Genomic DNA, 23,924 nt, shown 5'->3' on the forward strand with positions numbered 1-23,924 from the left:
AGTTTATGTTTTGCTGTTTTGGCTTCTGAACCAGAATGGCTTCAAGGAAAAATGTCATTTCAGCAGGTATGTAGGACACAGACATCAGAACTTTTCTATGTCCAAGTAGAGATTAAATAAATTCCTGACTAAGCATTTTCAGCAATGATTATCTTCACATTCGGCTGGTCTGGTTTTCAGAAAAGCTAAACTCCTATGAATTCTGACTGAGTACTTAGCCACACAGCAATAGATATCACCCATATAGAAAACTTTTTGCTATTTACAAGGGATGCATGTCTGCGAACCTCACTCACCCTATTGTGAGTCAGTGTAGAGAAATTATGCAGCAGCTGATGCTTATTATGATCGGATTGAATCACCTCTATCATTCCTTTCTGCTGCTGCCTGGAAAGTTCTATTGTGGCTTTGGAATCTTGAGAACAAGCTCAAATCATCTGCTCATTTATGTAGGTGATTTTTTTTAGTTACAAAAGAATGTAATATGTTTTATTCAAAGATGGCAGGATTTTTGTGCGGAGAGAGGAACCTCACTGAAAACTCTTTTGCAGGGGTCTTCAGTGTCTCAGAATGCAAATCATTATGTACAGCAAGATATTCTTTTCTTCTAGAAGATCTTTCGGGCAAATCTTGTTCTATAACTACCTGCCCTCCTTCTGTGCAAATGGCTTCACTCTGAGCACCATGCAGGAGTTTGTATTGAGGGGCTCAGGAGCCAGAAATATGGCACAGCTCAAGAAAATGTAATTAAATCAGGCAGACAAGAATGCTACCTTTTTAAAAAAAAATCAATTATTTATATTACAAGAGCTCTGTTAGCTGATAGAGCATTTTCAAACGAACCAAGAGAGACTCATTGTCTGAGCCAAGGTGCAGTCAAGCCTGGGAATGAGAACTAGGTGTATAGTTTTATGGACAAACTCCCTGACATTTAGAGGTAGCAGCTGCATTCCAATGTTGTAAATCTGGCCTCATAAAGCCTGTGCACTTTTTATATATGGGGTCTGATATACCCCCAGGTGTCAATGGTTTAGCCAAAGAATAGAGTTTGGGGGAGGGGGGGTTAGGCTGATGTTTGTAGCCACTTGAACTAAAACCTAGTTCAAATGGCTTGTATTTAACTGGAGTTGGCAAATACATGCCTTCTCCAAACAGAGATAAGCTGAGCAAGTCTTTATATGTCAAGTTCAGGCAGAGATGAATTTCTTCAAGCCCTCACTGTTCTCCACTCAAGTCTCTGCTGCTGCCTTGTGTTCATTTATTCTCACTGCAACAGAATGGCTACATCCTCACCACAGCCTGCCTGTGGTCCTAGAGTGACCAGCAAGAATGAGAGTTTCAAGTTTCAGTAAACATTTGAGGTAGTCATTTGAGGTAGGCCTTTATGTGCTGAGTCGGGCAAGGCTCAGCTCAGCAAATTTGTTTTAGTGTTAGAAAAATAAAATAAACTGTTGCTCCTGTCTCAGGCCTAATTCATCACGTTTACTTTCAAAAACATAAATCATCACCATATGCCATCAGATCTACTGCCATTTCAATGCAGGCTTGTTTTCTCAAGGACAGTATCACTAAGTCTTTGGGGAAGGGGAGGAGAAGAGGAAGAGGAAGAGGAAGGGGAAGGGGAAGGGGAAGGGGAAGAGGAAGAGGAAGAGGAAGAGGAAGAGGAAGAGGAAGAGGAAGAGGAAGAGGAAGAGGAGAGAAGAGAAGAGAAGAGAAGAGAAGAGAAGAGAAGAGAAGAGAAGAGAAGAGAAGAGAAGAGAAGAGAAGAGAAGAGAAGAGAAGAGAAGAGAAGAGAAGAGAAGAGAAGAGAAGAGAAGAGAAGAGAAGAGAAGAGAAGAGAAGAGAAGAGAAGAGAAGAGAAGAGAAGAGCCTTTCTAAATTAAAGCACTGCAAAAATAAACTGGTCAATATATGGATCCTGCTGTTCCCCTTGAGAAATCCATGTTGCTCAGCTCTGTGTCCTGGACAAAATTATGTTTGTCTTTTGCAGGCCACTAATACACCTGTCAGAACTGTTGTTACTTAAACTATCAGCCAAGCCAATCCTAGCCAGACATCACAAGGCAGCTACCAAAGGGAGCAGATCCTCTATTAGTTCAAATAAAAGCAAGTTAAATTCTGTTATTGGTTAAATACTGTGACACTGTTACAGTATTTAAACAAACATAAATGGAATGACAGCCTCAAAATCTGGAAAGGCTATCTACCAGCCAAACTGAACTCATAATTAGTGACCCACCATCAGGCTTTAGGGATTACTTTAAGGATTAATAATTAAACAATAAAAAGATTTCATAATTTCATGATCTTCCAAGAAAAGTGAATCTCACTACTTGCGTCATCTTAATGTGAATAATCAGTGAGTAACACAACCAAACACATCTGGGAAGAATAAGTCTAGTGAGGCATGAGCAAAGATTAATTCCTCTATTGAAAGCTAAGAAGGACAAAAAGGCAGGGAGCTTCTCCTTTTTCTCTTCCTTTGTTGAGTGGGATTTCATTACAGACTAGCAATAACATTTCAGAGCATGGAACTACCAGTCAAGTGATATTTTGATACTCTTCAATAGAATTTCAATCAAAATGTATTTAATGTTTCCTTACTAAAATCATTGGGCTTTAACCATTCTCAAAATTCAACTTTAGCTACCTGGGGAAAAAAAAAAATCTGTAACAAAAAATGTAGTTTCTTGATTCCTAACACTTTACAAGTAATACATCAACACACACACTTCCACAGCCCTGTTACACAAGTTCATGAGATCTGTACAATTATCTAGTCTTATGTGGATACATATATCCAACCAGGTGATGAGCACTTACATTAAAAATCATTCGAAATAACATAGAATATATTTTACAGAAGTTTGATTAAAGTTTAAATTAATGGAGATTACATTTACTGCATTTTCACAAAATTTTAATAGTAGAATTTTAAAATTCACTTTAGGCATTTTAGCATAATGAACATCCTGCTGAGAATAAAGACAGAGAACATGTTAGGCACAGATGCAAACAATTTTAAGGCAAAGGTAGAACTATACAGACACTGATCTTATCCTTAAAGATAAAGCAATAAAAGTGGTTAGAGTGACTCAAAGAAAACACAGGGAACTAAAGAAAATAATTAGGCAAACCCAGAAGATCCAGGTAGAATTATAAGAGATCCTTCAGCACAAATACAGTTCTGTAAACCTGTAAAACAGTCCCTTCAAGCACAGAAGCCCAAACATTTGTATTCTAAAATATTTAGACTTAGCAGTGGCAAAAAATGTGATATTTTTGACTACCTAGGGTAGATCACAATGAAATGACATTCCAGACTTTCACATATATTTTCTTCTGAGAAAAAATATCATCTTAAGCTTGACTTTTGTCTATATTTTAAATTTCCTGCAACTTAATGTTCAAAATCTTAATTATTATGTAATCAGCTACCAGGGTTTTTTTTTTAACTTATCTTATAAAAAATTCAGACTTAATCTGATTTTATTCTTAACTCTCTCTAGGAGTAATAAGTGACAGGAAGACCTGATCAATTTTCCTGAGGAACCTACTAAACTGAGGGACATCTACATTGCTACTTTCCACAATGGGTTTAGGGTAAATGATGAGCCCTATATCCTCTTTCCATGTTTCTTTGGGAATAATATCCAAATACATGCACATGATACCTCTGTTTCCTTGAGCAGAAAGGCAGCAAAGCAGAGGTCCTGGGCTGTGATTGCAGATGTTTATATTACTCACTGAACTATGAGGAACTATGACAACCATTTATCTTATCTATCTTTTTAATAAATCAGGAATTGCAGCGCTGGTAAAGATGAGTAGCTGACAGCACTACCTAGTGCTGTGCAGAGCCAGTGAATACTGAACAAGTGCTGATTCCATATTCAAGTATACTCCTGTCTCTTCATCCTTTTCAGCTCTTTCTTCTTTGGTTTCTGTATCACATTTTGGAGATGCAGGTCAGAGAGACACAGCTCTTTTCCTAATTTTGCTCTCCAGCCTTGTATATCTGAGGTGTGATACCTTGTTGGCCAGATCTGCTGTTACCCCAATCTTGCCCTTTCAGCATGTTTATCAGTAACTGCAGGCTTGACTTCCAATTTCTTAAGCACAGCCCACCTCATTAAGAGAAGGCAGAAGGGTTTTTCATTCCTTCCTTATGAAAAGGAATGAAAAAGCATGAAAAGCTTATGAAAAGCATGATGCTTCATGTTGTTAGTACATTTTCTTAGTGTATCACCTTATTTTACTTAAGTTAATAAAGAGATGAAGAAGAAGCTTCTTTTTTGATTTTTTTTTTAATTTGGCAGATTAAGCTGGCTGGGACTTTACAGGCTGAACCCCTGTGGCTCTTAGTATCAGAGATAATTACAATGGGCATGCAGCCAACCTTTATGTTACTTAAAAATTATTTACTTCTCTTAACAATGACATCTTTATTTTCAAACTTTCCAGAGGGGTCATTATGTATTGTATTGAGCTGAAGCTCCCATGCTGGGATGGAGCAAGATGAAAGGTTTAAATCTTTAATTAGGATTCTTTTTTATCCGAATTTCCTGGTTAGAGCAGAACGATGAGAATCAAAGAGACAGCTTTGTGTTCTGGCTGTGTATTTCCATCTGTCAGAAAGAAAGGATTTGGTTACTGAATTTTGTACTACGGCGAGACTCAATGATCCAGTCTACTTGAAACTGGTTGAAAAACTTGAAATGGGAGCAGAAATCCAGAAATAATGCCAGGAATATGTGCAATTTCTTCATGGATCTCAGATGTCATGTGCTGGAAAATGCTGAGGCCTGGCCATGCAAGATTGGAAGGCAATTTGACACCTTGTACTAAGTCTAGTCAAGTACAGTAAATGTGCAATAACCCTGGAATGCTGAATTACCACCCGAGTCAGAATTATGTTTCTTTTGTGACAACTTCATCAGCTCCCTGGTCATGTAAAAGCTGAATTATGGATCTTCTGGTTATGTAAAATATCTGATCTATAAAAGGTGGATCATTTATATGCATGTCTTGAGAGTTCTCAAAGTGTCCATCCACTACCTTGAGAACAAAAACCTCTAACCAAGTCTGGATGGCAGATGCAGCAAAACTCATTTCCTGTAACAAATATATTAATTTTAAAACTATGGATGGACAATTTTTATTGTTCCAGGCTTTGGGAATCTCCCAAGCTCCAGGCCTTGGAGGATAACGAGCTATTCAGAAATTTCTTGCTTGTAAAATCTGTTGTACTCGTGAGATGGGTAACGCCCCTTCTTGTACTAGTCTAGGCTACAATAATTTTTAAAAGAAAACTACTGGGGCCTGCATGTTTGGACAATGGGTACCAGACTGTAGCTGTAGCAGAAAATAAACTTGCCAGCATGAAGAGGAAATGGCTGAATGGTGGGGACTCAGCAGTGGGATGGTGAAATTATGAAAATGTTCCTAGGTGCAGAGGGGGAGGCAGCCCTGCATGTGACTGCCTTGTAGGACAGTGTGGGTGTTGCTCAGTTCTGACAGACACAGCCCCAGAGCTCGTCAATACAACAATGACATCTGAGCTGTAAGCAGGTATAAATATATGAAAGGACAGTATCAGAACATCTAAATGATCAAACATGGTCCAGTAATGGTCCAGAACCATGTAAGAGATTCACTCAAGATCCCAAAGAGCTAGTGAAAATTACCTGCTTAAGGATGTTCTATTTTATTTACCCATGACTCAGTTTTTTGATACTTCTGAATACTTTGCTTTCACTTCAAGATGTGAACTGTGTATCTACACAGTCTAAAAACACCCATGTCCCTAAACTGTGTCTTTATGATGACCTAAAAGGCCCATAAGTCAATTTTGTCCTTGGAATGTATCCCATTGTCAGCTTTTAGTCTCTATTTGATTTGTCTGGATTGATAATTTAGAAAGATCACCTCTGCAGACATGTTTCAGAGCTGACAGAAACAGTGTGGATCCAGATGATGCTTTTCCTATCCGAAGCTCATTCTCACAGATGTTGCTACACAGACCTGCCAGAGAAAGCAATGTAAACAGTCGTGGGGAGGAGCCTCCTCCCTGAACAAACACAATTCATGAGAGGAGAATGCATGCAAAGTTCTTGTAAGATCATGTAGCCCTCAGGAGCAGTAATATTTATTTGTGGTTTTGCCTAAATTTCAGGGTGAACACTACATTCACATTGTGATTTTTTGGAGGGGTATGTCACTTTTTAAAATGCATTCATAGCAACCCTACATTGTGCAAGAGTTGCATCCACCTATTTCAGAAAAAGTCTAAAAAGTCTGTAAAAGATCATTAATTATTTCAGATCCATGAACAAAGGCTACTTCACTGAAATCTGGTTAAGTAGCATTTCCAAGTGCTTGAGATACTCCCAGTGAAGTGTTTAGAGAATATAAAAATATGACTGGGAACATAAGTGGAATAAACAAAGTGCTAAAACACTTGAATGAGCAATGCTGACAGTGAATTTGTTCACTCTGAGTGGCAATTCATTTCACAGATCTAATATCTGCCTTTGGGTCCAAACAAATTGAATCCTCCATGGATGAGAAACTAGATCAGATCTTATGGTCCTTCTCACAGCACAAAACCCAGACTGTCTTCTGGAAAGTCACTCCTAATATGAAAATGAGATGAGTCTTGAACTGACAATTTCCTGAGACTTGAAAGAAATCTTATGTTCATCTCCCTAGTTCCATGGATATTCATCACTCATTGCCATGGAAATATTTGAAAATCCTGTAGTTTCCTATTATCTCTCAGTTTTCCACTAACAAAATATCTGTGGCTGTGCTGTGGATTTGTAGTTGTTGAAGTGTTTCTGGCACATTAGATATGCTGTAAGAGATAATAAGGAAATTGTGTGTTGCAGGAGAGACTGCTCTTCACAGTGCTGTGGTGAAAGAAACCATCAATTTGGTGAAGGTGATAATGGAAAAGGGAGATGATGTCAAGAATCCTCAGGCCAGTAAATAAATTTTCAGTCACAACTATTACAATCTCATCTACTTTGGTATTCACCTGTGGATTAAACTGCTGTGTTTTCTTTATTTCTGACATGGGTGTCTCTGCAACTGTCCACTTTTCTTCCTCTTTCTATCAACCTGTTGAATCAGTAGCATGTCTGTGTCTCTTCCACAAATTGTAACTTCAGAATTGCCAAGGAACACAAATCTTGCCAGAGAACTTTTCTGCAGAAGTTTGGACTTAAAAAAGGTAGCAGTTTTTTGTCCCTGTACCCTAATGGAACTGTGACCCGTGGGGAAATGCCTTTCTGAACCTGCAGGTAGCCTGATACAGTGAAAAGAAGCAGCAAACTTTAATCCTCTAAGATAATGGTACTGACAAGAGCTGTTAATGACTCCACTGTCACCCATTACAACACTAATACAACTAATCTGAAACTTCATACCATGGTTTCTCTCTCATACCGTGCCCAAAACCATCAGCTTTTCATACGCAGCTATGAAAATACTCTGCAACCTTAGCTGTGGATAGAAATAAGCAATATGAAGTTCTGATGTCTGTAGAAAGTGTTTCTGAACCAAAGTCAGCATAAAAAATTATCGAAAGAACCCAAAAGGGCAGATTGTGCAAATGCATCCACATTGTTAATAATGTTTTCTTTTCAAACGGAACTGTTGTTCTGTGGGTCCAGATGTATTCTAAGGTAACATTTGACATCAGATATGACTTCATGGTTTTCCCCTTCAATTAATACAGATGGCTTTGAGACAATGATATTATTAATTTAAAATTTAGATGAACATATGTGTATATGAAATATTAATATCTACCCTTCTGAAATTGAAAAGCATTGCTTCAGAGTGCACAGACTTGTGATTTTCTTTCCAAAGCTGTCTTTCCAATTTCTTTCTCATGTTGATACATTTCCTTCTTCCATTCTCTCCTATAGTCTTTGTGTCATGTCACATCACAGCACGCCACATCATCTCTTCTCACCTAATCATATGCTTCAAAAAAGCATGCAACAGTCACAGATAGCAGATATTCAAAAAGGCCTCAAAAATATAACAACAAAAAAGGGGTTGAAATTTGATAAAGAAAAGTGTGTGCTGATATTGTGTGTGATGTGGAAATATTTGTGATAGTATGGAACTGGGGATATTAAGTGTTAGGCACTTAGCAGACAAATTCCTGCTCACTTTAAATTAGAGTAGATAAAGAATTATTATTAATATGCTAACACTCAGTAAGTCTCTCTTGACACAAAACATCTGTCTATGATAAAAAAACTCTCTCTGAAATGCTGGAACACCTCTGCTGCCAGGATTTGGCAAGGCAGAGATGGAAGATCAGCATAGTGTTGCAGGAGAGAATAATCTTTTTATTATACTGTTAATCTGAATTACCCCTGAAGAGCAGAAAATCTCTGCAGGACAGATGGAAAAGAATGCAAATCCAAATAATTTTTTAAAAATTTCCATTATTTCATTTCTGTTTTCATTTCTCCAAATTCTGTAGATTGCTTGTTGTATTGCTTCTTCCTATAATTCTGGGTTTTCCCCTTTAGATACTACTGGGCTGACTTGTCATTTGATACAAACTGGAATAATGCAATAAATGCCAGTATTTTATTTATGTTAGTCAACCAGCTGGCCATGGTTTTTATTAACTGTCAATGCCACAAACTGTGAGTGTAAGGAAATAAGAAATTTACCATTACTTTTATACTGACACTTCAATTAATTTTTAAGCCAAACATCTGTGTGGTGTATATATGTATATACCTGTGGTGTGTACAGAAACGTGTACTTTGTGCTTATCTATGACTGTACTATGTGTATATTACATTTGTGCTTCCATTTCTTCCCTGGGAACTTCAAAATCTTCTCCTATTGACTCTAACATAATAGATCTTTCCATCCCATTGATTTTTCAATATTCTGCTTTAAAACAGTTACTGGACCATTGTCTAAATTCCAATTGAGAAAGCATGAAAAGTTCCAAAAGAGGGTCACTTATCTCTCCATGTAGATACTTAATAAAAGCAACTTTTCAGTGAGTTAGACATTTTTCAAATCAAATCTGCTACAGATGGTGGTCTAATCTTACTCTTGATTACTTCACTGTAAATATAGTGACATTTCATTGAAGTAAAGGCATTTTAAGTGAACTACTTTTATGAGGAAAAAAAAAATCTGTGTAAATAGAGCCATTATGAGGTTGATGAACTCCTTTACATCCCACTCATACTATAAAATAAGATTGAAGTGGGACGTAAGCCTTGCACTGTGCATGATGAACTTCTCTTACATGATGAATGCTAAGTAGGAACATCCACTCAGATTCTGTACTGCCCTGCTAATAGAGACCATGAGTAAGAGCTCATAAACAGATTATAAACAGGAGTTATGATTAATATAAACAATTCCTTTCCCCTTTTGTTTGCCCTTTCTAATGTTTGTAAATAATTATTCTGTTTTGCTTCCACTTGTATTTCATTATATGAATAGTTCTTTCTCTCCATCCCCTAAAATCAAGGAGACATTTTTATTTTAATTCCTGCACTAAAATGAAATGCTGAAAAAAAAAAAACCAAAACCCTGTTATAAATCATGCCTCTGGCTGTATGGCTTTGCAGAAAGAGTCTGGAGATACTGATGGACCACAGGCTGAACATGAGCCAGCAATGTATTCTTGACACCAACACAGCTAATCCTGGGCTGCATTAAACAGAACGCTGCCACCAGATTGAGAGAGGTGATCATTCACATCTGCTCAGCTCTGGTGAGGCACCACCTGGAGTCCTGTGTCCAGATCTGGGCTTCCAAACTAAGAGAGACATGTAGCTGCCACATAGAGTCCAGCAAAAGGCCACTAAAACAATTTAGGGAGTGGAGTTTCTGTCCTATGAGATGAGGCAGGGAGACCTGGGACTATCCAACATGTACAGAAGTCTGAAGGGAGTGTTTAAAGAAGGCAGATCTGGACAGGCTCTTTCAGTGGTGTCCAGTGACAGAAAAAAAAAAAAACAATCAGCATGAACTAAAGGACAGCATGTTCCATCAGGAAATGTATTTTACTGGGAGGGTGATAAAGCACAGGAGCAGGTTGCCTAGAGATGTAAAATCTAGATTTGCTGCATTTTCAGTCATTCTTAGGCTCTAAGACTAAAGGAGTTTCTTACTTTAAAATTCTTTATGGGTTTGCTTGTTTGTGTCTTATGTATTTGCTCAGTCTCTTAAGTTCTTACTCCCTTCACCTTCTCCTCTGAAGAACATAAATCTTTCATTTGCTCAGTCTTTACTCTCTGCTATGACTTAATTCTTGTCAGAAAGCATTTTGTCTCTCTTTCAGGCAACCCCCCCTAGATTCCTTTACTCTTTTTGCCTTCAGCAAATAATTCTGGAATGTTGTTGTGGGAATTTCAAATGGTGGTGTGTAAATGGAGACATTTGTTGACACAGAGCTCTCCCTCTGGATCATTTGAATGGTATTTTTCAACCTCATGGTGAAAAATATTCAGTCTCAGGCGCTGGTACACTACAAACTTGAAGAAAATGAAATTAGTTCTTAAGTTTACATTAATGGATTAGGGATAAATCTATACTTCTTTTTTACCTATGCCACCATCTAAGCAGATTAAATGAGACAGAGGAGATCCAGGAATTGATCCTTGACCTGACTTGGTATGCCAAAAAATGTAAAAACAGGGGAGATTGATGACTAGGACATCATGGATACAATTGCTTAAGAACTCAAGAGTAGTTAGGTATTGTGGGATCTTGACTACGATAGATCAATTTGTAGAAAAGACTGTAAGGGGTGTATGTTATTTTTTATATCTATCATCAGCTTAAAAGGCTTGGTAATTCACATGCTCCATTCCCGTGTGAATGGCATCACAGATCCCAAGTGATGTATGGACAACCATTGAGTTGCTATGATGAAACTCACACATGACAGCCCTGTGCAATCCAACAGCACAGTCAGTTTTGTAACAAATGACAGGATAATTTTACAGCGTGGCCATCCAGATGCACTAAAAGACTTGAACACCTAAATGCCTCAGCCTATGATCCATAGTTGCTCCAGCTAATCTATTTCAGTTTCAGAGAGGATGTAGTTTAAGAATTTCTTGACTGAGTTATTTTAGACCCTAGGATATTGCTGCTATGCTTACCCATCAGATCACACATATGTGACCTAGAGATTATCTCATCTAGCTTTGCTCTGGCTGTACCTTGTAGGAGACCTATCAGCACTCTCTCAAAGCAGAAATGGAAAAGATTAATAGGATACAAACCAGCAGTCACAAACTAGCATTTGGTAGGTGAGGTGGTAAGGCCTACCTTTGACAGAGCCATTAGGGATTCAGAAGTTCTGGATGATTTTCATTTTTAGACATTTTATTCTGGTAAATTCCTGGCTGTAATAAAAAAATGCTAGAGCAATATGCCCCAGAATTTATAACTCCTCTGCCCTTGGAGTTTCACCAAATTGAAGTCACAGGTTCATTCCTTATTGTATTTAAGAAGGGCTTACAACCCAGGAACAGCTAGATGCACTATTTTTCTGATGAGGTGCTGAACAAGCAAGGGAAAACTGTGTCTAGGGAGGAAGTGGCAGACACTGATATATTTTCCTTAATTCAGGCGGTTCTTGCGAATACTTACTTTAAGATTTGGATAGCATAATTCCCATAAAATTGGTCTTCGGTAGTCCAGGCTTGACTTGTGGATCATTTTATGGTCTGTTAGATTGAAAATACTGATTAGCATTGTAAAATGATCTAAGATCCATTTTTTGAAAACTCTTCTCTAAGGGTAGTCCTTGACAGCTGGGAAAAAAAAAAAGAGTGCACTTTCTATCTACATAGAATGAGTTTTCTAAAAAAAACATTTACGTCAGAAGGATCAGAGTGTCCTGATTGAGTCAAAGAACTCAATTGTGAAAGGCTTACTGTGATCTGCGGGTGAATAAGTAGTGAACAGTCAGTGTGAGAGGCTGGTTTCCTGTCCATGTAAAGTATTAGGGAGACTGGTTCTGCCTCTTCTTCATATTCTCTTCTTAGAAAGGAAGGCAGAAGATGAGATGAAGAAGAGAACCATAACAAAGTTGGGAGGACCAAACAGGATGTGTGACAGGGAGGCATGTAAATATTTCCTTTTTTTAGAATATAAAGAAGCAAGTGTGTGACCCAATGATGGTGGAAAATGCAGAAGTATCAGATTACAAACATCTCTATCCAAATTGGGTAGTAAACAAAAAGTGCCAGGCAAACTGCAATTAAAAATTATCACAGCCATGGGAAAAAAGTCCAAGGTATCTTGTAGATTCATTATTCCTGAACTAACCAAGATTAGATGCCTTTCTAGCAAACAGTCTCCAGTCAAATGTAAGTTAAACTCAACAGTGGGTGAAGAGGTAAAATGTACTGTCCTGGACAGTAAAGATCAATGTTCCCTCTTCTACCTTAATCGTAGAGACAGTAAGGCACATTATAATTACTGTCTTTTCTAACAGAGCAACATGAATAGATCTATTTTTAAATAGCAAATTTCAGATAGTGCCTTGTCATTTCTATCTGTCCAACTAGGTGACTTCCCTGAATAAATCTGATTTTTTATTTTTAATCTCCTGTTCACTTGCAGAGTTAGTATGGTTCAAAGAGGGCAAGAGTCTGATCTCAGCAACAGAATTGCTTAAAATGATCAATCTGTTCCAGCTGTCCAAATGCATAGGCGGTAGTAAGTTTGACTTAAAGTGTCCAAAATGCGATGAGATGTAACTCCAATTCCAGTTGTAGCCAGCAGCCTGTGTAGTTTCTAGTGTCACTGAAAACTGGAAAAAAAATCAACCTTACTTAGCATGGCCTGAATTTATGGAATTAATTTTCAGAAGCAAACAGCTTTATCACTGTCAGCTAAGCACACTTGGTCTTGTGTAAGAGACATAAATAACAGGCCAAACTATTAACTATTTGGGGCACGGATGTCAACGATGGCACTCATACTTGTGACTTGCTCTTGCAGCACTTGAGTAAAAGACCATGTTACTCTGTTTGTTTGAGGAAAAGAGGTCATGGAAGAAACCAGAAGGAAGTGTCAGAATGTTTTCATGAAACTGCATGTTTCAACTGACAATATTTCAGGAAAAGAGTTTTCTCATCACCTGGGAAAGGGAAATGAAATAGCTCAGCTCCCAGGCTTTTTGAAGGCAGTTCTGTACTACAGCACACCGGGACACTTCAGTTCTGCATTTCAGCACACCAGGGGGAGTGATTCATCTCTGAACAAGTCCTAGTTACAGCTCCACAAAGTCTAGAAGACACAGTGGCTTTTCATTAGCTCAGCGCACCCTTTCAGCAACACTGAAGTGGAACAGCTTTACACAAAGAGCACGATGACCTTGAATGCCACAACAAAACGTAAATTCTGAGAGAGGTGCCATTTTTTCCATATAGATTTGAAGAGTGAAGGACTAGACTAGCTTTTAGGTAGAGCAATGAGGTTTGCTCTTCCATGCTGTCTTTTAATGATATCCAAAGATTCAAATTTATGTGATCTGCAATCCTCTGGATGCCTGGTACTCATGAATCGTAGTTAACACGCAACACATGGGATCAGCTGATTACATTGCCCCTCTAGTATTACCTGGGTTCCGGAAGAGAATTTATCACTATTGTCCTGAACCCAAATCTACTGCCTAGCTGCATCTCTAGGTGTAGGAGACATGAGCTTCATGCAGGAGACATGAATTCTTCATGGAGAAGAATTGTGTAGCCAGCTGGTGAGAAAATGTGCCAAAAGCAGGATGGATTCAAGCTGGTTACCTTCACTCGGAATTGCCCTCAGGTAGACGTGTTGGCTGGAATCATGACCAAGGAAGATCCAGTGGTAGGGACAGCTCTACCCTTGTTTGTTTAGTAAAGCCAAGTTCCTTGGTGGTGTTCATTGTTTCCCACCATACCCACAGCTTTCATTCAGCTTCATAACATATGAATTGTCTGGGACCAGCTACAGCGGTCTCTTTCTTTCTAGATAGCCCTAGGTGCTGAATATATTTGTGCTAAACAGACAGACTCTTTCAGCATTTCTCTCCACTGAGCAGCTTGTGCTCCCTCAATTAGCCCTAATACAGTGTTGTCGAAGCATGGACTAAGATTACACACTTCAATTAAAAAAAAAAAAATAAGCAAACAAGAAATCAGGGACTTCAGCCATTTCACCCGCACATACATTGAAGCTACTTGGGTGCAAAGCACAGAAATCACTGTTTAAGTCACACTGTCATTGAGCCTTTCATTAAAATCATTTCAGGCATGGAAGCAAAAATCTTAGCTTACGTGCTTGTCTTTGAACACTCTGGTGAGCAGGGCCTGCTTCTGGCAGAAACATGCCATGGCTTAATGAGGCAGGAGTGCACAGGCATGTAGTTCCTGGCTGAGAATTTCACTTGGCTGCCAAAGCAGCATAGGTGGGAACTTGCTTGCCCGATGTGCTCTCTGGCAGCACAGAGTATTAACTGACATTCTGGTGCAGATCCAATTATCTGTCTGGGAGGCTGTCCAGCAACAGACACCAAAAAGACAGGTTCAAGGAACCTCATCAAGAATAATTACAAAACAGCTTGCCTTAAGGTGAAGTTTCTTCCTGTTTCCAGACAGTGAAAAGTTGGTGTTCAAGCACAAAAGACATTTAATCTTTGAAATATATTCTTTCTAGCTATAGGTATGACTCTTCTGAGCTTTCATACAAATGCGTAACTCCCTTAAGAAGGTCTGTCCACTGATCCCTGTGCATTTATGTAATTCATTACTCTTGTACACTGCCTGCTGTAGAAATTGTATGGAGTGAAGGTGGGCAGTAACTTGTTAGTCTCCCATTGCTTCTCTGTAAGACATTTTCAGCACTGTTTCTCACTCTTCTGGTGGAGGGCAGATACCAGATGCCTAGGTGAGCTCACTGCTTTCCCTCCTCATTTCCATGCCTACCTGTTAGGGCTGCTCATGTACTGCAGGACATCTCAGATGACTGTGGAAAAAGAATGTAGAATTTCTGTTTTCAGATGATTGAGAAAAGTAAGATCAGAGTATTTCTGATGCTTTTGCCATGACTGTCCTTCCTCCATGGTTGCACAGTTAAGGAGAGACATGATGGCAAATGACACAAGCTGCATTGCAACTTGAGAACCTTTGCATCCCAAACTGTGCAAGAGAATAACTGCCTGAAAACTGGGAACACACTGGGAATAAAGAGAATGGAGACACTTCTTACAGAAGTTATTCATTTGCACTCAAATGTGATGCCAAGTCTGCTCCTTGTGCAGTTCTAAGTTTCATTGTTAACACAACAGAATTCAGGCTCCCATTTAATTTCCTATCTCACGAAGAGAGCAAGAAAATGTTTTTTCTGCATGTAAGTTTCTACTAGGCTGAAAAGAGGCCATAGAATTCTATCTAGGTTGCTAATCTCTCCAGTAATCCTGACCACTCAAGGCATGGAAAAGAAAGGCTGCCTAGTTTCCCCAAATGGCCCACAGAACGTCTAGAATACACTCATATATGAAGATGCATACATGCACTGTTGTCCTCTGGTGAATATATATGGAAGGTGCTAGAGACCACAGATTCCCCTCAACATCTTGTGCTCAATATGCTTTCTGAGGAGGACAACACTTGTTCTGTCTCAGATGCCGTGGGTGGAGCTGACAGTCAGTCAGCATACATGTGACTGGATGTGTGAGTATTACAAGTTTCCAGAAATCCCTTAAAAAGCACAGACTGAGATTTTCTAGGTTGGACTCTAGCTGGAAGTGATTTGGGTGTTTTTTAAATCTTCACACTCTCTTTGTACTGTCATGAATGTTTTATTCATGTTTCCTTTTATTGTTTTTGTATTGACTTTTTTATATCTTGAAAAATGCACTTCTGTTCTCCCTCTTCAGCTAAAAAAAAATTAAAATAACATTACTCTAATGCTTAACAAAGAGTCTGAACTGCATTGGCTATTCGAGTGCAACTACTCTGGAGCACCTCTCATCATATTATTGGACTCTTCAAAAACTCTTAAATGTGGCTTCTTGATCTTCAGTTGTTGGGGGAATCTTTAAATCCATACAGGAGCAGTATGTGAAGAAGTTGTGATGTTCTTGACAGCTGGAGAAGTACATGAGATTCATGTCTAGTTCACAGTAAGTGAACAGATGAACACAGATCAGAACACTTGAGGTTATTTCCTCTCTAGACACACAGAGGGTATCATAACTGGGGTCTTGTTTACCTGGGCCATTTCCATTTCCCTTCCTACATGTTGATGAGGTAGACAAGTGTATAGTTAATGAATTTTCCTCTCAAGCTCAACTTCATTGGGATACATAGAGAGATACAGCCCCAAAGCTCTGCTCCTTCTTGAAGCTGATTTCCCCAGAAACAGGTACTAGTCTGCCTGAAGGGATACATAAGCTCTGCCATTCTGGTCACTCTCATGTGCCTTGGGATCAGCATCGTTGAACCCAAGAACATTGTTAGCCCTTTTTTAAGGACTGACGTGACTTATGGGACTGGTATCATTCCCTGATCACTCTTGACAAAAACTCGTGAAAGAGTTTCACCTCACCCATTCCAATGGTCTGTTTGAAGTTGACTACTGCATGTCTGCATTTTCTTCAAAAAAATATTCTGTGCCTAATGGCTAGGGTGAGAAAAAGAGGAAGTATTTTTCAGCAGCAAAGGGTTTCAGAATTTTTTCTGCTTTTCATTGTAAGGGGTTCAGAAGAAAACAAAACCCAAGATCTGGGTACTCAGGATTTCTGTGTATCACAGGTTACGCCTTTCCTCACAAGAATGGGCTTGTGAGAACCAGAACCTATTTGTATCCCCCTTCACTTGCAGGTCTTGCAGGAGGGATTTTAGGAATCGTTGTTTATTCTGTTGCAGTCCCATAAATATAGATGGACTGTTCCTCACGTCAGCACAAAAGATTAGCAATTCCCATTATGGAGCAGACCCAAGAACTGCACACGAAATAGCATTGAATTTCGATTCTTTACTCTGACCTGTGTACCAGGTGACATCTGTTTTTGCTTACCACATGCTGTGCACTAGCTGGAACTTCAGTTCCGAACTGAGCTGGCACACCAAGTGATAGCCTGATGTTCATCTCCATCTGAGGAATAATCTTTCACACCATGATGGCATTCTTCTGAAAAAAGAAGAATTTTTTGTTGCCTTTATTATGTCTTTGCAGCTTTGCTGGGCTCTCAGCCATAAATAAAGCCTGCTGATGACTTTGTAAAGTTGTCAGATACCTTTTGTTGGCAGACAATAGGCAACAGGTGCTTGTGATCTGTCCAAGCCATTATTCCATCTCCACCCCATGTTACTATAACCTTCCCTCCCCAAACCCATTCCCAATGTATGACATCAGCCGCATGTAACTGTCACCAGTCATTTAGGTCTGCTTTCAAATCACGGCAAGGCTTGGTTTTTGTTCATGGAACAGGACACATAGTGTGCACTCTCTGGGTGCGTTAAGTCTTCAAGTAGCATACTGACATCTTTTTCTTACATTGAAAATCACTCTGAATTCCCCCAGAACCTTTCCAGAGTTTGAAACTAGTGGAATGAGGATGATGTAAACATCACACTTCAACTGGTTCAAGTTGATTCAAATGGACTCGCATGAGCTGGATGCTGTTTAGAATCTTCTTCTGGTGACCAACAAGGGTGATTCCAATACGCTGGATATCTCTGCAAAACAACAGAGGACACAGAAGTTGTTAAAATGAACTTCTTGCTCTGAACAGTCTCAGTCCATTTTGCTGTAGATGCAAATAAATGTGTATGGATATGTGTGTGTGTGCCTATCCGTGCCTGAGAAACAGCTGACGAGGCTTCTGGTTTTGCTTGACAAATATGTGTGGGTGGAGGGGGTGTTGGCAGAACTTGGTAGGCACAAAAAGAAGCAGTGCAATTGGGCCATGAAAAGGATCAGAAGGCTGATCTTCTACAGAAAAAAAGAGTGTTGGAGTTTTTCAGCCAGAAGAGAAGGCTCCAGAAAGAACTTTCTCAGTATATAAAGGGGGCTTACAAGAAAGATGGAGAATGACTTCTTACCAGGCCCTATGGTAACAGAATAAGGGGCAGTGGTTTGAAACAAAAAGAGGGTAGGTTTAGACTGGAAATAAAGAAGGGTGGTGGGACACGGAAACAGGTTGCCAGGAGAAGTTGTGGATGTCCCATCCCTGTAAGCATTCAAGATCAGGTTGGTCAGAGCTGTGATCAACATCATCTAGTGAAAGATGTCCCTGCTTAAGGCAGGGGTGTTGGACTGGATGATCTTTAAAAGTCCGTTCCAACCCAAACCATTCTATGATTCCAAGAATGTTTGTTTTCCTGGATCCTGTCTTTTACATAACACTTCAACCCAGTATATGGTGTGGCTGGTTCCACACATCTGCTTAGAAGTGCTTGTTATTATCTGTGCTAGCTGTCATGAACAGTCTGATATAACAGGCTCTCTGCAACACTGACAACACATTTTCTGATGCACACTGGATCAGAATCAGTGCTTATAGATACAGATTACAAGTGTATCACACCATGGATGCTGTCCAGAGGCCCTAGTTACATGCAAGGAACAGTAGCTACTTTGCTTTGGCATCCCTCTCCTTTTTCATGTGTATGTATTTTCCATATAGCCAATTTCTCAGACTGCTTTCACTTACTGCAAGGAAAACTGAGTGTCTGGTAACTGTTGCTCTCTGCTCTGTTACTTACTCGAGAGTCATGCGTGATATGACATCAAATGTAGCCAGACCAGCCTGGTCAAAATTCTCCTTGTAGCGGCCCATCTTGATAGCATCCAACCATTCGTGGGCATTACTAAGGGAAGGGAAATCTGGAGGACAGTTGCTCAGGAGAGGCTGAGATGGTCTGCAAAAGAGGCAGGTTCTAAAACCCAAGTTATCGGCATCAGATGAGCACACTAGTAAAATAAGAATTATGAGAGGGAGAGAATGCAGCCTCCGAAGAGGACAGAATGAAGAACAATGACATTTGTTCTTCATGCCCTGGCTCCTAAAGTCCTGCCTTGATGTGCTGTTTCTAGACTTCCAGTGTCCCTTTTTGTGCCTGAAAACAATCAACCAACTCAAGGAATTGATTCTCCCTTCCCATTGCCCATACTCTCTCAGACATATTCTCTTCTTATTGCCCAAGATCCTTCCACACTTTCTTGGCCTAGACCTATTAGCTGGGCAATGAACTGCAGTGAGAAGGTTTCTGAAAGAGACCATATACACCTTTTTTACCTTTGTGACTAGGTCTTCCTCTCCTAAATGTTCTCTTTTGGTCAGATAATGACCTATGAGACAATGAGTGCGTTGTTTCAGCTCCAACACCCACCAGATAAAAGAATTGCACTAAAAGGCTGAAGAGATGACTGTTTACATATGGTATTTGCTCTTTTCCTCATCATCTGAACCTGTCCCAGAGTTTTAACACTCTTTATGTGCTGCTTTTAGTAAACTGGGCATCACTAGATACTTTTCCCCTCCCCCAGCTGTGGAGTACATTCCACTGAGACAAGATTTATAACCACAGGGAAAACCCCTCCAGGCCAGCAGGATGTAATTTTGTCATCAGCCCAGCAGCCAACTAACCTTGGCACCGTTTATCCCTCCAGAGACTTCTTCTTTGCTGACCTCCTGCCTCTCGTTCCATCAGACTGCAAAATGCAGTTGGGAAAATATGGGATGTAAGCTGCAGTTCTAATTATTCTTATGTAGAGACTTCCTTCCCTCCTTAAGCTAAGGCCTTCTTTTTCTTCATCATCTCTTGTAGTCACACAATATGGTGAGATCACAGAATATCTCGTGCTGCTGCACCCAGATGTGTCCCTCCCTTCATTCCTTATGATCCCTCAGTAATTCGTCCTCAGTGCAACTCATCGAGATTTATCTCCTGTCACATTCAGCACTCAGACCTCCCCATTAACTGAATCAGGATATACAGCTCTTCCAACCTGCTTCCTCTCTTTTTTTCCACTTCCTGTTTGTTCCCAGTCTCAAATGACAGAGTTAGAAAAAAAACTATATAGCCTGATTTCTGGCTTCCCTTTCCTCATGATGCCTACTGAGAGACAAGTCCTACTATTTTGCATTAAATCCCCATCTCACCTGCTGGTCCCAGTGCCAATGGCTTTCAGGGCTGATGGCTTGCGAATCATTTTATCCAGGGCACTGACTATTTGCTCAAATTTGGGTCTCTGGACCCTCTCCTTCTGCCAGCAGTCAAGCATCAGCAGATGCAAAACAGTTGGGCAGTCTGGGGGTGGTGGCAGGCGATAGTCCTGGTCAATGGCATTAATTACCTGCAAGAAAAGAAGAACAAAGCTTTATCACAACTGGGAAAATAAAAGACAAAAGAGCTTCAATCACTTGGTATGTGAGGCTTTCTTCTGCTTGAATTGATACAGCACAGAGAGGAAGATGTACATCCTCACCACTTCCAAAACTTACATCCTGATTGGACATGTCCCAGTAAGGCCTCTCACCGTAGGACATCACCTCCCACATGACAATGCCATAGCTCCAGACATCACTGGAAGAGGTGAACTTGCGGTACTGGATGGCTTCAGGGGCAGTCCAGCGGATGGGGATTTTGCAGCCCTGGCAAGCAGAGAGAAAGCAACCAGAATGTAGTGAGATAAGGACTGCTTGTGAAAACAACATCACTGAAACAATCAGATGTTAGCAGCACAACACAGCCTGGAGCACAGAGTGACAGTCCCATTGATTCTGTCTTGGAAACATTGCTGGTTTAAATGCATACTATGTTCAAGATTTCCACCTTCTTTTACTGACAAGTATAAATGAAAAGAGAGAATCATGCCTCCTTGATGCTACAAATCCCACGATTTTATACTTTTGCAGATTTACTTTGCAGCATTTGAAAGTGGCATATAGTAAAATCATCCTGAGTCACAATCATTTGGAAATCTAAAGCCATTTAAATAATGCCAAACTGCAGCACTTAGGGACAGATCCACTGAGTAGCCAGCATTAACTCATTTCCTTTTCCATCTTGACCTCTCTAACTACAGGTATTACCTGTAAGATGAAATACCATTCAGATGCTGGTTCTTCAAAACACACAGATCTAAAAATTGTTCCACTTTTCAGTGACTGAATTTTTCATCCCCTTCTTTTTTACTCCCACCCCTTTTGCAGTATGTGTGACAGGTGTCACAACTTCATAGGCAATAAGCTCATCTGATGGTTGGTTGGAAGCCCATAAATACACTAAGGCCATTTATCTTTTCTGTAGGAAAAAACCCAACTCTTTCTTCAAAGAGTGGTAGTACAGGATTGCAGTCTCTCCTTAAGTCCTTTGTCCGTGCTATAAAAAGGTAATGAAAAGGGGAAGATAATAATTACATCAGGCTGTGAGGTTTGACCTATTCACCATCATGCCACAAAGAACAGCACTGAGACTTCACATAGCAGAGTGGCTCAGATACTCAGTTATTTTTAATTTTTACTGCTTTGGAACAAATAGCCCACAAGACAGAAGTCTCTACTCCACGCATCTCTATGGTCTTAAGACAGACTAGAGAAGGTACACGAAACCAAGGAGGAACACAGGAAAAAATTCTATCTGTCAGCACTACAGTAACTCCCACCACAGCAGTGACTTACCAGACCCCCAGTGTAGGTGGGATTGGAAGCATCATCCTCCAGGAAGCGGGACAACCCAAAGTCTGACACCTTGCACACCAGGTTACTGTTGACCAAGATGTTTCGTGCTGCCAGGTCACGATGCACATAGTTCATGTCTGACAGGTAGCGCATACCGGCTGCAATCCCCCGCAGCATTCCCACCAGCTGCAGCACACTGAACTGCCCTTCCTTCTGCTGCAAGGGAGGAGGCAAACACAGGCTCTCATGGCCACAGAACATGAAGCCAACAGGGGAGACTAACAAAGAGCAGGGTAATAATGTGGATTTATGAAGTTAGAGAACACACATCTTAATTTCAGTCCAAATCTGAAGGTTCAAGGCAACAAATAAGAAAGGAGGGTGGACTTAAAGCAATGAATCTCAAATAAAATCAGACATTGGTGATCTTTTCCTGAAGGTAAACCTCCTCTTGTGGCCACATCCCCTTTAGCATCCTACATCTAACCTCACTAACTACTAAGATGGTTAAATGATTGTGAGCAGACAAATCTGCTTTTACTAAGATCTTCACAATGGCTTCTATGTAGTTCTACTCAATAGGCTCATGTACTCTTCAAATTGTACCTGCCAAAGCATTTGTGGCTGAATGAGCACATGAATCAGTAAAAAAGGAGAAGTGAAGCAGCTATACTACATAGATTGTCCATATTTATGCTCCATTACTAGAAAACTCGAAATCCAAAAATAACTGCAAGTTTCATTACTTCATTACAATGTTGAAATTAGAAAATATTCTGTGAAATAAAGTCTGAAAAACATTATTAGAAAGGAAAAATTTGGAACATGCACATAAGCAACTGAAAGGGTGTGTACAAAGATTTGGTACTGTTTACATTAATTATTGGAGTTGAAGAAGTCTAAAATACTGAAAATTTATATGGTTGTTGAGCCCTTGGAGTGTTTTCACCATGTTGTCATGAAACCACTTACTGTGGCTATTTGCTATAAATTCTATTGCCCCTGAGGAGGGCAACTGAGGACTTAGGAAGACAGGACTGAAGAAGTAGGACAGGCAAAATTATCAGGTCTGAGACTGCCACACAGCGAGATAAAGAGGTTAATGGTTGTGGGAGACTCTGTGGTACCCTGAGGAAGGAATCCAGCGATCCATTCTCCATGAACTCTGTGACAATCATGACTGGTCGGCTCTTGGTGACCACCCCCTCCAGGTGGATGACATTGGGATGCTCAAATTGCCCCATGATGCTGGCCTCGCTCAGGAACTCCCGCCGCTGTTCCTCTGTGTAACCTGACTTCAAGGTCTTAATAGCTACCATGTATTCACGCTTCCCTGGGTGTTTTAGGCGCCCAAAGCACACCTCTCCAAACTCTCCTGTCAGGGAGGGAAGAAACACACCTCAAGTAAGGAAATACAGCAGTGGATTTTAAACAGATGGACTAAAGCATTCTACTGTGGATGACTTTGGGTGATGCATGGAAATAGGGTTATGGGACCGTTTAGATTAAGGCAAAGTCTTTGGTCTATGTTGGAGACTAGTACATCTTTGGGGTTCAAATGAGGAGTTCTGAGTCTTCAAAGGGTGTTTTAAACTTAGTTTAGAGCTAGCATCTAAGAGTTTGTAGGTTAAAATGAATTTTGGTAAAAATGAAGGTTTAGATATCCTGGGACACTGGATGGATCCACTGGTCCACTTCAGGCCAGTAGTGTGCCAGGTCTCAAGGTGAACAAGAAGGCACTTTAAATAATCTGCAGATTCTCACACTACCTGATCCAATGACCTCCTCAATCTTGATGAGGGACACATCAATCTCCTTGGCAAATTCTCGAATGGCTTCATTGGGATCTTCATAGGTTGAAGGATCAATGTAATACTTCACTCCGAGTCCTGCAGTGGGGGAAACAGCCCAAAACATCACCAGAATCAAACCCTGAGACACACAGGTGTTAATGAGTCCTGAAAAGAGACAGGCCCTGGCCATCTGTTGCTCAAACACACTTACCTCGTGCACCGATATACTGCTGCAGGCGGTCTGTGTATGGAGTCTCTCGCCTTTTACTGCAGGACACAAAGGAAAGGAAAGTCAAAACACACACAAGAGTCTCTCATCAAATCCTGGGGTAGGCTTCTCAGTGCAAGGCTCAGAGAATCCTTGAAATTAGGGGTAGAAGATGGATGTTAAGATCCTGCCCATCTCCTGGTAACCAGTGCATGCTTGTTTTCTATGTGGTGGTTTT

At 40.2% G+C, this 23,924-nt stretch overlaps 1 protein-coding gene across 7 annotated transcripts in view; it reads right to left on the reverse strand.

Moving 5' to 3' along the window:
• Positions 1-17,011: 17,011 nt before the first annotated feature.
• EPHB6 (EPH receptor B6) overlaps positions 17,012-23,924 on the reverse strand; it is a 67,187-nt gene continuing 60,274 nt past the window's right edge. For all 7 annotated transcript variants that reach the window (XM_053970655.1, XM_053970656.1, XM_053970657.1 and 4 more), the window contains 8 exons: positions 23,690-23,745; positions 23,455-23,574; positions 22,813-23,060; positions 21,686-21,901; positions 20,507-20,656; positions 20,165-20,358; positions 18,765-18,920; positions 17,012-17,735 (listed from right to left, as the gene is read on the reverse strand). In XM_053970655.1, coding sequence (XP_053826630.1) covers positions 17,627-17,735; positions 18,765-18,920; positions 20,165-20,358; positions 20,507-20,656; positions 21,686-21,901; positions 22,813-23,060; positions 23,455-23,574; positions 23,690-23,745 — 1,249 coding nt within the window. In that variant the 3' untranslated portion in view covers positions 17,012-17,626. The remainder of the gene's footprint in view (positions 17,736-18,764; positions 18,921-20,164; positions 20,359-20,506; positions 20,657-21,685; positions 21,902-22,812; positions 23,061-23,454; positions 23,575-23,689; positions 23,746-23,924) is intronic.

Source organism: Vidua macroura, chromosome 2 (genome assembly GCF_024509145.1).
Source record: "Vidua macroura isolate BioBank_ID:100142 chromosome 2, ASM2450914v1, whole genome shotgun sequence".
NCBI classification, from domain to species: Eukaryota; Metazoa; Chordata; class Aves; order Passeriformes; family Viduidae; genus Vidua; species Vidua macroura.